The following is a 12,388-nucleotide window of genomic DNA, read 5'->3' on the forward strand; positions in this document are numbered from 1 at the left end:
AAAAATATTCTGTCTGAAATGAACCCCTACTCTTCTGTCTGAAATGAACCCCTACTCTTCTGTCTGAAATGAACCCCTACTCTTCTGTCTGAAATTAACCCCTAATATTCTGTCTGAAATTAACACTAAGATTCTGTCTGAAATTAACCCCTAATATTCTGTCTGAAATTAACCCCTAATATTCTGTCTGAAATTAACCCCTAATATTCTGTCTGAAATTAACCCCTAACATTCTGTCTGAAATTAACACTAAGATTCTGTCTGAAATTACCCCCTAATATTCTGTCTGAAAGTAACCCCAAATATTCTGTCTGAAATTAACCCCTACTATTCTGTCTGAAATTAATCCCTAATATTCTGTCTGAAATTACCCCCTAATATTCTGTCTGAAAGTAACCCCTAACATTCTGTCTGAAATTAACCCCTACTATTCTGTCTGAAAGTAACCCCTAACATTCTGTCTCAGATTCACAACTCTCACAAAAAGTTCAACATCTATAATGCATTTATTTCCAAGGACGCAGAGATGGTAAAGGTATGTAAAGTAATGTGGTAAGACTGCACTACACCCAGGAGGATGTAAGACTACACTACCCACAACCCCCCAGAACATATTAGAGACAAGAGCAGAGAATATAAATACATATTCTCAACCCATTCACATTATAGATTGCCTGCTTTTGGAACACTTAGAATATGAAGGCCTTGAACAAAGTTCCTAAACATTCAAGAAAATCTGAAAATGATTAATGAACCAGTCTTATACTCAGGGTGAAATGTAAATATATCTGCACCATGTTAGTTTCCTACTCTGACATCCATGGGAAAACACACTGAGACAGAATGCCTTGTTAACACAAAATGCCAACTGAGCATTTTAGAAGAAAGCAACAAGGTTGGGCTAGTCCTCACTACACCCAGCTGTCCTGAGACTAACTGACCCAGCACAAGCAGGTGTGTGTGTGTGTGTGTGTGTGAGAGAGAGAGAGAGAGAGAGAGAGAGTGAGAGTGAGAGTGAGAGAGAGAGAGAGAGAGAGAGAGAGAGAGAGAGAGAGAGAGAGAGAGAGAATGGGTTAGATAGACCTGTAGTTCAAACCAGCCTAAATCTGTACTGAGTAAAGATAACAGCCGTTCTCCGCACCACGGAACGTTATGAAATGGAGTCAACGGGTGCCCGTTCATTCAAACAGTCATACTTCTCAAATCATGACCATAATACAACGTCTGTATTATGACGTAAATATTGATAGGGAGTTGAATATAGCAACGATGATATTGCGTATTTTGGAGGAGAGATGGAATTTACATTTCCTTCTGCCTCTTGAATTTGTCCAAATTCTATTTCTCATACATTTAATTATCGAGGGATATTTAACTTTCTCTGGTCATAGGAATTGAATTGGTGCACGAGGAAGAACTAATGCAGTGTCACTTGAGTTTCACCATCAGCTGGAAGACTGTGTCCCCTTTTCTCAGCGGGGGGAGGGAGAGCAGAGGGACGGCGAGTCGGGTGAAAGGCGCAAAAACGTCATACCTGTCGGTTTAGCGGGACAGGAAAGTAAGAAACACCGTGAGGGCAAAAGAAAGCCAGCAGGGCTGTATGCGTTGATATGGGGATTTCAGTAAACAAACAGTGCAAGTCAACATCTGGTAGAAAACAACGCAGCAAAAGTAGAAATACTTGAACTCTGGCTACAAGTCCCGTCTACGGTGGCGGGTGACTGCATTCACAACCAGGCTCAACGGTATTTACCTCCGTGCTCACATTGAAAACAATGACATCCTGGTTGCCGGATCTACCTCCTACCATCTAAACGCAGAATCACTTCTGCCCTCCCTCCCTCTCATCAGACTGGCCATCAGATGCAGGCCACCAGTCCAATAAAAAACGATTTATTATGCTCACTCAGCTGTGCCTCACAATACATGTATTTATTTAGCTAGGCAAGTCATTTAAATACAAATTCTTATTTACACTGACGGCCTAACCCGGACGACGCCGGGCCAATTGTGCGCAGCCGTAAGGGACTCCCAATCACGGCCGGTTGTGATACAGTTTGAAATCGAACCAGTGTCTGTAGTGATACCTCTAGCACTGAGATGAAGTGTCTTAGACCTCTATGCCACTCGGGAGCCCTAATAGTGTGTGATCATATACCAACATGTTTTTTAAAGATATTTTCAAAATGTTCTGAAAACAACAACATTGGCAGTGCAATTCAACTACTGCCAATATATTGGACCTATAGCTTATTTTATAAACATAATTTCTAGTAGGTTAATGTTGCATAAGTTTGTGTTTTTAAGTCATGGTTTAAAAAAACATATGAACTGTAGATCTTGGCTTGCTTTTGTACTCAGAAAGAGCTCTTGACTCAGAATAGGTTGGTGACTACTGGTGTAGATTATTGTTCAAAGCAGTTTTCATACCTTTATTCTCGTGCCTTTGAATGGGTTCTGTACGTGAAATAGCCCGCAGGCTCGAGGATTTCAATTTGTCACAACGACCCAAGTGAAGCAACTGAAGTCTTGGCCTGACTTTTACAGAAATGAAATACTTTTAATGTAGAAAACATCTGGGCAGATTATTGTCGCAGTTTTGTTTATTTTTGTAATGATGGATTGCTTGAATTTTAATCAGGCTTATATAATTTCACACGAAGAATTCGGTCTGGGGTTTTGACACGGACACTGACAAGAACATTTCCTAAGACCTTGTCATCAAAAATCCCCCTTGCGCGTTCAGTCAGACGTGGTTTTCCAGCTGCAGACGGTTTTATTTTGAGGTTCGGAGGCGCCCTCCTATCCAACCGAAGTCTGTAGTGGAGAGAAGTTTAGCAACTCAGCGCGCTGAGAGAAGCGAGTCCCATTTTCCGTTGGCAGGAGAGCTGAAGCTCACTAGCCGTGCCGAACAGAGCCGAGCAAACAGACAGAGTCACTCCGGTGGAGGGGACAGGAGAGCAGAGGAGAACTGGCTTGGTGGTCTAGACTCTTTCCCGTGCTCGCTGGCTGTCTGCTAACCCATAGTCTGTTGTGATGCGCATTCCCGTAGATCCCAGTGCCACGCGGAGGTTTAGCCCGCCGTCCAGTAGCCTCCAGCCGCTCCCGGCCAAGATGAACGAGCTCAACACGCCGTCCGGGACCGGTCAGCAGGACAGCACGGTGCCAAGGCTGCGCCTGCAGGAGAACCGCAGCATGGCTGAGATCATAGCGGACCACCCGGCCGAGCTGGTCCGGACTGACAGCCCCAACTTCCTCTGCTCCGTCCTGCCCTCTCACTGGCGCTGCAACAAGACGCTGCCCGTCGCCTTCAAAGTAAATACCACTCTCTTCTAGTACTGTATACTTTGTAATGAACAGAACACTTTCTTTAGGCAGCTGTATTCGTTCTATTGAATATTGAGAGAAAAGGTCTGACTGATTTCCTCTTGGCGTTTGGGTCAAACACATGTGTTTATATTTGCATAAAATATTATTGCACTGCCCTTAAATGCGCATTACAAATTATGAGCTTGAATTTCCGTTTCTGCAAGAATTTTTGTCTATAGCAGGTCTGCACAATTTACCGTTGTAGTATTTCAGCAAATTAGAGTTACAGACATAAATACGTACCGTGCGTCTTTCAGGATATAATTAACAAAGCATGATTGTTTAAAGTTTACAATTGGGAGCAGAGAGGCGCAGAACGGAACCATGTTGGATATGTTTCATCGACATGTTGGAAACCTTAGTTCATATGACACATCTCTGTTATTGTCTCTGTATGGGAGACAGACTAACAGACAGGCTGGCGTAGGGGACATTAGAATCATGCTGTTGTGTCTCTCACCGCCATTAGATATTATTTCCTAATTGTACTTATTGAAATAATTATATTGCTCTCTATTCAAATTAACTTAGAAAATGGGGGACATTTTACCATTGTTCTATTAAATGTTTTACTCTTAATTGTAATTTAATTCGACAACATAATTAAGTAAAATGCATGCAGCTTCCATAATATTACCAGTGGCCTACACTAAATAAACCATAAAATAAGTTTGATAGAAGATATCTTTTCCCTCGCAATTCTAAAACGTCATCTATTGGTTGGAAAGTTATATAAATGAATAACGGATGTTGATTTGTAGGCCTAATGCATCACAGACATGACAGGGAGCACCAGTTATTAACAGTTACCACTATTACCTTCCATTAAAACAATTCATAGTTGATTTTTGATGTGTACATTTATTTATTTTATTGTGCCTATATGTTTATATTTTTCCTTTTGACATATTGATATCGGCCATCAAAGGCCGATAATTAAAACTGACAGAAGATGAATCTAATCTGTATATTAAATATGTATATTAAGTGTTATTACAGAGATCTACGGCCCTGTCAACTACCCAATCATTAGGTGTTTATAATAAACCTTTGTAGTGTTGGTACTCTACGTTCTAATTGGACCACTTCTCGTGTTATTACAAGGAGTTGTTAGTTGTAGTTCCACCGTTGTTATGCAACGTGTTAACCTGTAGTCATGGTATCAGATAAAGGATGTGTCCTCCAGCTATCTGGGGACTCAACACGATAAAGGAATGACTCTCTCCCTTTACAGAATGGATTCACTTACATGTCTTGTGTTTTTAAGAGATTCTGAATTTTCTCACAGTAAATTAAGATATTTTTTTTGGATTCTTATTTCTAGAACTGAACCTCAGGAATATTTTGTTAGTGAGAAGGTCTCAGCCGCAGCAACTTTTTTTTTACGAAGTACAGGTCCTCGTGGAAATATATAACACACGGTCTTATGGAATTAAATTACACATGGAAATATATAACACATGGTCTTATGGAATTAAATTACACATGGAAATATATAACACATGGTTTTATGGAAATATATAACACATGGTCTTATGGAATTAAATTACACATGGAAATATATAACACATGGTCTTATGGAATTAAATTACACATGGAAATATATAACACATGGTCTTATGGAAATATATAACACATGGTTTTATGGAATTAAATTACACATGGTCTTATGGAAATATATAACACATGGTCTTATGGAATTAAATTACACATGGAAATATATAACACATGGTCTTATGGAAATATATAACACATGGTTTTATGGAAATATATAACACATGGAAATATATAACACATGGTTTTATGGAAATATATAACACATGGAAATATATAACACATGGTTTTATGGAAATATATAACACATGGTCTTATGGAATTAAATTACACATGGAAATATATAACACATGGTCTTATGGAATTAAATTACACATGGAAATATATAACACATGGTCTTATGGAATTAAATTACACATGGAAATATATAACACATGGTTTTATGGAAATATATAACACATGGTCTTATGGAATTAAATTACACATGGAAATATATAACACATGGTTTCATGGAAATATATAACACATGGTCTTATGGAAATATATAACACATGGTCTTATGGAATTAAATTACACATGGAAATATATAACACATGGTTTTATGGAAATATATAACACATGGTCTTATGGAAATATATAACACATGGTCTTATGGAATTAAATTACACATGGAAATATATCACACATGGTCTTATGGAATTAAATTACACATGGAAATATATAACACATGGTCTTATGGAATTAAATTACACATGGAAATATATAACACATGGTCTTATGGAATTAAATTACACATGGAAATATATAACACATGGTCTTATGGAATTAAATTACACATGGAAATATATAACACATGGTCTTATGGAATTAAATTACACATGGAAATATATAAGACATGGTCTTATGGAATTAAATTACACATGGAAATATATAACACATGGTCTTATGGAATTAAATTACACATGGAAATATATAAGACATGGTCTTATGGAATTAAATTACACATGGAAATATATAACACATGGTCTTATGGAATTAAATTACACATGGAAATATATAACACATGGTCTTATGGAAATATATAACACATGGTCTTATGGAATTAAATTACACATGGAAATATATAACACATGGTTTTATGGAAATATATAACACACGGTCTTATGGAATTATATTACACATGGAAACATATAACACATGGTCTTATGGAAATATATAACACATGGTCTTATGGAAATATATAACACATGGAAATATATAACACATGGTCTTATGGAATTATATAACACAGGGTCTCATGGAAATATATAACACATGGTCTTATGGAAATATATAACACATGGAAATATATAACACATGGTCTTATGGAAATACATAACACATGGTCTTATGGAAATATATAACAAATGGTCTTATGGAAATATATAACAAATGGTCTTATGGAAATATACAACACATGGAAATATATAACACATGGTCTTATGGAATTATATAACACATGGAAATATATAACACATGGTCTTATGGAAATATACAACACATGGAAATATATAACACACGGTCTAATGGAATTATATAACACATGGAAATATATAACACACGGTCTTATGGAATTAAATTACACATGGAAATATATAACACACGGTCTTATGGAAATATATAACACATGGTCTTATGGAAATATATAACACATGGTCTTATGGAAATATATAACACATGGAAATATATAACACATGGTCTTATGGAAATATATAACACATGGTCTTATGGAAATATATAACACATGGTCTTATGGAAATATATAACACACGGTCTTATGGAAATATATAACACACGGTCTTATGGAAATATATAACACATGGAAATATATAACACATGGTCTAATGGAAATATATAACACATGGAAATATATAACACATGGTCTTATGGAAATATATAACACATGGTCTTATGGAAATATATAACACATGGAAATATATTACACATGGTCTTATGGAAATATATAACACATGGAAATATATAACACATGGTCTTATGGAAATATATAACATATGGTCTTATGGAAATATATAACACATGGTCTTATGGTGTCACGTTCTGACCTTAGTTCTTTTGTTATGTCGTTGTTTTAGTATGGTCAGGGCGTGAGTTGGGTGGGTAGTCTATGTTCTTTTTTCTATGTTGTGGTTTGGTGTTTGGCCTGGTATGGTTCTCAATCAGAGGCAGGTGTCGTTCGTTGTCTCTGATTGATAATCATACTTAGGTAGCCTTATCCCACCTGTGTGGGTGATTATTTTCTGTTCTGTGTTTTGTTTCACCGTTCAGGACTGTTCGTTTTGTCCTTTTATTGTTTTTGTTCAGTGTTCAGTATTGTTATTAAAACAATATGGACACTTACCACGCTGCACATTGGTCCTCCTCTTCTTCCTCCCACGACGAGCGTTACAGAAACACCCACCAACCAAGGACCAAGCAGCGTGGTATCGGGCAGTAGCGATCTCCGGACCCGTGGACATGGGAGGAGATACTTGACGGAAAGGGACCCTGGGCACAGGCTGGGGAATATCGCCGCCCCAAGGCAGAGCTGGAGGCAGCCAAAGCTGAGTCAGGTTGGAGACCTGAGCCCACTCTTCGTGCTTACCGGAAGAAGCGCAGTACTGGTCAGGCACCGTGTTATGCGGTCAAGCGCACGGTGTCGCCAGTTCGCGCTCACAGCCCGGTGGGCTATAGGCCAGCCCCCCGCAAGTGACAAGCAAGAGTGGGCATCCAGCCAGGGTGTATTGTACAGGCCCAGCGGGATTGGTCTCCAGTACGCCGTTTCAGCCCTCGGTATCCTGCGCCGGCTCTGCATGCTGTGTCTCCCCGGGGCGCTGGGAGGGTGCAGTGCGTCCTATGCCTGCGCTCCACCTGTGCCGGGCGAATTTGGTTATGGAGCTTAAGGGAGAGGTGCGAGTGGTATGCATCAGAAGTCCACTGCTCACCCACAGCCCGGTTCAACCTGTGCCTGCACTCTGGATGATCCGGCCTAAAATGGTGATCCAGCCGCGAGGAGTGGTGCCAAGGCTGCGCACCAGGGCTCCAGTGCTCCCCCATTGCCCGGTCCATCCGGTGCCTCCTCCAAGCACCGGGCCTCCTGCAGGTCCTGTGGCAGCCCCACGCACCAGGCTGTATCTCCGTCTCCTCCCTCCATGTCCGCCCGTCTGTCAGGAGCTGCCAGAGCCGCCCTTCTGTCAGGAGCTGCCAGAGCCGCCCATCTGACCTGAGCTGCCAGAGCCGTCCGTCAGTCGGGAGCTGTCAGAGTCGCCCTTCACTCCGGGAACAGCCGGAATCGCCCACCGAGACCCTCCCCTATAGGTTCAGGTTTTGCGTCCGGAGTCCGCACCTTTGGGTCGGGGGGGGGGGGGGGGGGGGGAGGAGTACTGTCACATTCTGACCTTAGTTCTTTTGTTATGTCTTTGTTTTAGTATGGTCAGGGCGTGAGTTGGGTGGGTAGTCTATGTTCTTTTTTCTATGTTGTGGTTTTTGTGTTTGGCCTGGTATGGTTCTCAATCAGAGGCAGGTGTCGTTCGTTGTCTCTGATTGATAATCATACTTAGGTAGCCTTATCCCACCTGTGTGGGTGATTATTTTCTGTTCTGTGTTTTGCTTCACCGTTCAGGACTGTTCGTTTTGTCCTTTTATTGTTTTTGTTCAGTGTTCAGTATTGTTATTAAAACAATATGGACACTTACCACGCTGCACATTGGTCCTCCTCTTCTTCCACCCACGACGAGCGTTACACATGGAAATATATAACACATGGTCTTATGGAAATATATAACACATGGTCTTATGGGAATATATAACACATGTTCTTATGGAAATATATAACACATGGTCTTATGGAAACATATAACACATGGTCTTATGGAAATATATAACACATGGAAATATATAACACATGGTCTTATGGAAATATATAACACATGGTCTTATGGAAATATATAACACATGGTCTTATGGAAATATATAACACATGGAAATATATAACACATGGTCTTATGGAAATATATAACACATGGTCTTATGGAAATATATAACACATGGAAATATATAACACATGGTTTTATGGAAATATATTACACATGGTCTTATGGAAATATATAACACATGAAAATATATAACACATGGTCTTATGGAAATATATAACACATGGTCTTATGGAAACATATAACACATGGTCTTATGGAAATATATAACACATGGAAATATATAACACATGGTCTAATGGAAATATGTAACACATATGCCCATTATTTCCTGACAAGGCAGCAGCTACTCTTCCTGGGGTTTATTATGGATCCCCATTAGTTCCTGCCAAGGCAGCAGCTACTCTACCTGGGGTTTATTATGGATCCCCATTAGTTCCTGCCAAGGCAGCAGCTACTCTTCCTGGGGTTTATTATGGATCCCCATTAGTTCCTGCCAAGGCAGCAGCTACTCTACCTGGGGTTTATTATGGATCCCCATTAGTTCCTGCCAAGGCAGCAGCTACTCTTCCTGGGGTTTATTATGGATCCCCATTAGTTCCTGCCAAGGCAGCAACTACTCTTCCTGGGGTTTATTATGGATCCCCATTAGTTCCTGCCAAGGCAGCAGCTAATCTTCCTGGGGTTTATTATGGATCCCCGTTAGTTCCTGTCAAGGCAGCAGCTACTGTTCCTGGGTTTATTGTGGATCCCCATTAGTTCCTGTCAAGGCAGCAACTACTCTTCCTGGGGTTTATTATGGATCCCCATTAGTTCCTGCCAAGGCAGCAGCTAATCTTCCTGGGGTTTATTATGGATCCCCGTTAGTTCCTGTCAAGGCAGCAGCTACTGTTCCCGGGTTTATTGTGGATCCCCATTAGTTCCTGTCAAGGCGGCAGCTACTCTTCCTGGGGTTTATTATGGATCCCCATTAGTTCTTGCCAAGGCAACAGCTACTCTTCCTGGGGTTTATTATGTATCCCCATTAGTTCCTGCCAAGGCAGCAGCTACTCTTCCTGGGGTTTATTATGGATCCCCATTAGTTCCTGCCAAGGCAGCAGCTACTCTTCCTGGGGTTTATTATGGATCCCCTATACTTCCTGTCAAGGCAGCAGCTACTGTTCCCGGGTTTATTGTTGATCCCCATTAGTTCCTGCCAAGGCAGCAGCTACTCTTCCTGGGGTTTATTATGGATCCCCATTAGTTCCTGCCAAGGCAGCCGCTACTCTTCCTGGGGTTTATTATGGATCCCAATTAGTTCCTGCAAAGTTCCCCCATTAGTTCCTGCCAAGGCAGCAGCTACTCTTCCCGGGGTTTACTATGGATCCCCATTAGTTCCTGCAGCAGCTACTCTTCCTTGGGTTCATTGTGGATCCCCATTAGTTCCTGCCAATGCAACAGCTACTCTTCCTGGGGTTTATTATGTATCCCCATTAGTTCCTGCCAAGGCAGCAGCTACTCTTCCTGGGGTTTATTATGGATCCCCATTAGTTCCTGCCAAGGCAGTAGCTACTCTTCTTGGTGTTTATTATGGACCCCGTTAGTTCCTGTCAAGGCAGCAGCTACTGTTCCCGGGTTTATTGTGGATCCCCATTAGTTCCTGTCAAGGCAGCAACTACTCTTCCTGGGGTTTATTATGGATCCCCATTAGTTCCTGCCAAGGCAGCAGCTACTCTACCTGGGGTTTATTATGGATCCCCATTAGTTCCTGCCAAGGCAGCAGCTACTCTTCCTGGGGTTTATTATGGATCCCCATTAGTTCCTGCCAAGGCAGCAGCTACTCTACCTGGGGTTTATTATGGATCCCCATTAGTTCCTGCCAAGGCAGCAGCTACTCTTCCTGGGGTTTATTATGGATCCCCATTAGTTCCTGCCAAGGCAGCAACTACTCTTCCTGGGGTTTATTATGGATCCCCATTAGTTCCTGCCAAGGCAGCAGCTAATCTTCCTGGGGTTTATTATGGATCCCCGTTAGTTCCTGTCAAGGCAGCAGCTACTGTTCCCGGGTTTATTGTGGATCCCCATTAGTTCCTGTCAAGGCAGCAACTACTCTTCCTGGGGTTTATTATGGATCCCCATTAGTTCCTGCCAAGGCAGCAGCTAATCTTCCTGGGGTTTATTATGGATCCCCGTTAGTTCCTGTCAAGGCAGCAGCTACTGTTCCCGGGTTTATTGTGGATCCCCATTAGTTCCTGTCAAGGCGGCAGCTACTCTTCCTGGGGTTTATTATGGATCCCCATTAGTTCTTGCCAAGGCAACAGCTACTCTTCCTGGGGTTTATTATGTATCCCCATTAGTTCCTGCCAAGGCAGCAGCTACTCTTCCTGGGGTTTATTATGGATCCCCATTAGTTCCTGCCAAGGCAGCAGCTACTCTTCCTGGGGTTTATTATGGATCCCCTATACTTCCTGTCAAGGCAGCAGCTACTGTTCCCGGGTTTATTGTTGATCCCCATTAGTTCCTGCCAAGGCAGCAGCTACTCTTCCTGGGGTTTATTATGGATCCCCATTAGTTCCTGCCAAGGCAGCCGCTACTCTTCCTGGGGTTTATTATGGATCCCAATTAGTTCCTGCAAAGTTCCCCCATTAGTTCCTGCCAAGGCAGCAGCTACTCTTCCCGGGGTTTACTATGGATCCCCATTAGTTCCTGCAGCAGCTACTCTTCCTTGGGTTCATTGTGGATCCCCATTAGTTCCTGCCAATGCAACAGCTACTCTTCCTGGGGTTTATTATGTATCCCCATTAGTTCCTGCCAAGGCAGCAGCTACTCTTCCTGGGGTTTATTATGGATCCCCATTAGTTCCTGCCAAGGCAGTAGCTACTCTTCTTGGTGTTTATTATGGACCCCGTTAGTTCCTGTCAAGGCAGCAGCTACTGTTCCCGGGTTTATTGTTGATCCCCATTAGTTCCTGCCAAGTCAGCAGCAACTCTTCCTGGGGTTTATTATGGATCCCCATTATTTCCTGCCAAGGCAGCAGCTACTCTTCCTGGGGCTTATTATGAATCCCCATTTGTTCCTGCCAAGGCAGCAGCTACTCTTCCTGTGGTTTATTATGGATCCCCATTAGTTCCTGCCAAGGCAGCAGCTACTTTTCCTGGGGTTTATTATGAATCCCCATTAGTTCCTGTTGCCTAGGAGGAAGCTACTCTTCCTGGGGTTTATTATGGATCCCCATTACTACTGCCAAGGCAGCAGCTACTCTTCCTGGGGTTTATTATGGATCCCCATTAGTTCCTGCCGAGGCAACGACTACTCTTCCTGGGGTTTATTATGGATCCCCATTAAATCATGCCAAGGCAGCAGCTACTCTTCCTGGGGTTTATTATGGATCCCCATTAGTTCCTGCCAAGGCAGCAGCTACTCTTCCTGGGGTTTTTTATGGATCCCCATTAGTTCCCGCCAAGGCAGCAGCTACTCTTCTTGGGGTTTATTATGGATCCCCATTAGTTCCTGCCAAG

The 12,388-nt window shown here is 41.9% G+C and overlaps 1 protein-coding gene across 9 annotated transcripts in view; it reads left to right on the forward strand.

Moving 5' to 3' along the window:
• Window positions 1–12,388, forward strand: part of LOC110530744 (runt-related transcription factor 2) — a 177,514-nt gene that overhangs the window by 77,234 nt on the left and 87,892 nt on the right. For 8 of the 9 annotated variants that reach the window (XR_016497563.1, XR_016497567.1, XR_016497568.1 and 5 more), the window contains exon 2: window positions 3,053–3,315. The exons of the other annotated variant lie outside the window; for it this stretch is intronic. Coding sequence is in view for 1 of the 8 variants with exons in the window: in XM_021613996.3 (XP_021469671.3) it covers window positions 3,053–3,315 (263 nt within the window). In the remaining 7 variants the exon portion in view is untranslated. The remainder of the gene's footprint in view (window positions 1–3,052; window positions 3,316–12,388) is intronic. 9 annotated transcript variants of the gene reach the window in all.

This window comes from Oncorhynchus mykiss, chromosome 8, assembly GCF_057628025.1.
Source record: "Oncorhynchus mykiss isolate SJ-2025 chromosome 8, ASM5762802v1, whole genome shotgun sequence".
NCBI lineage: Eukaryota > Metazoa > Chordata > Actinopteri > Salmoniformes > Salmonidae > Oncorhynchus > Oncorhynchus mykiss.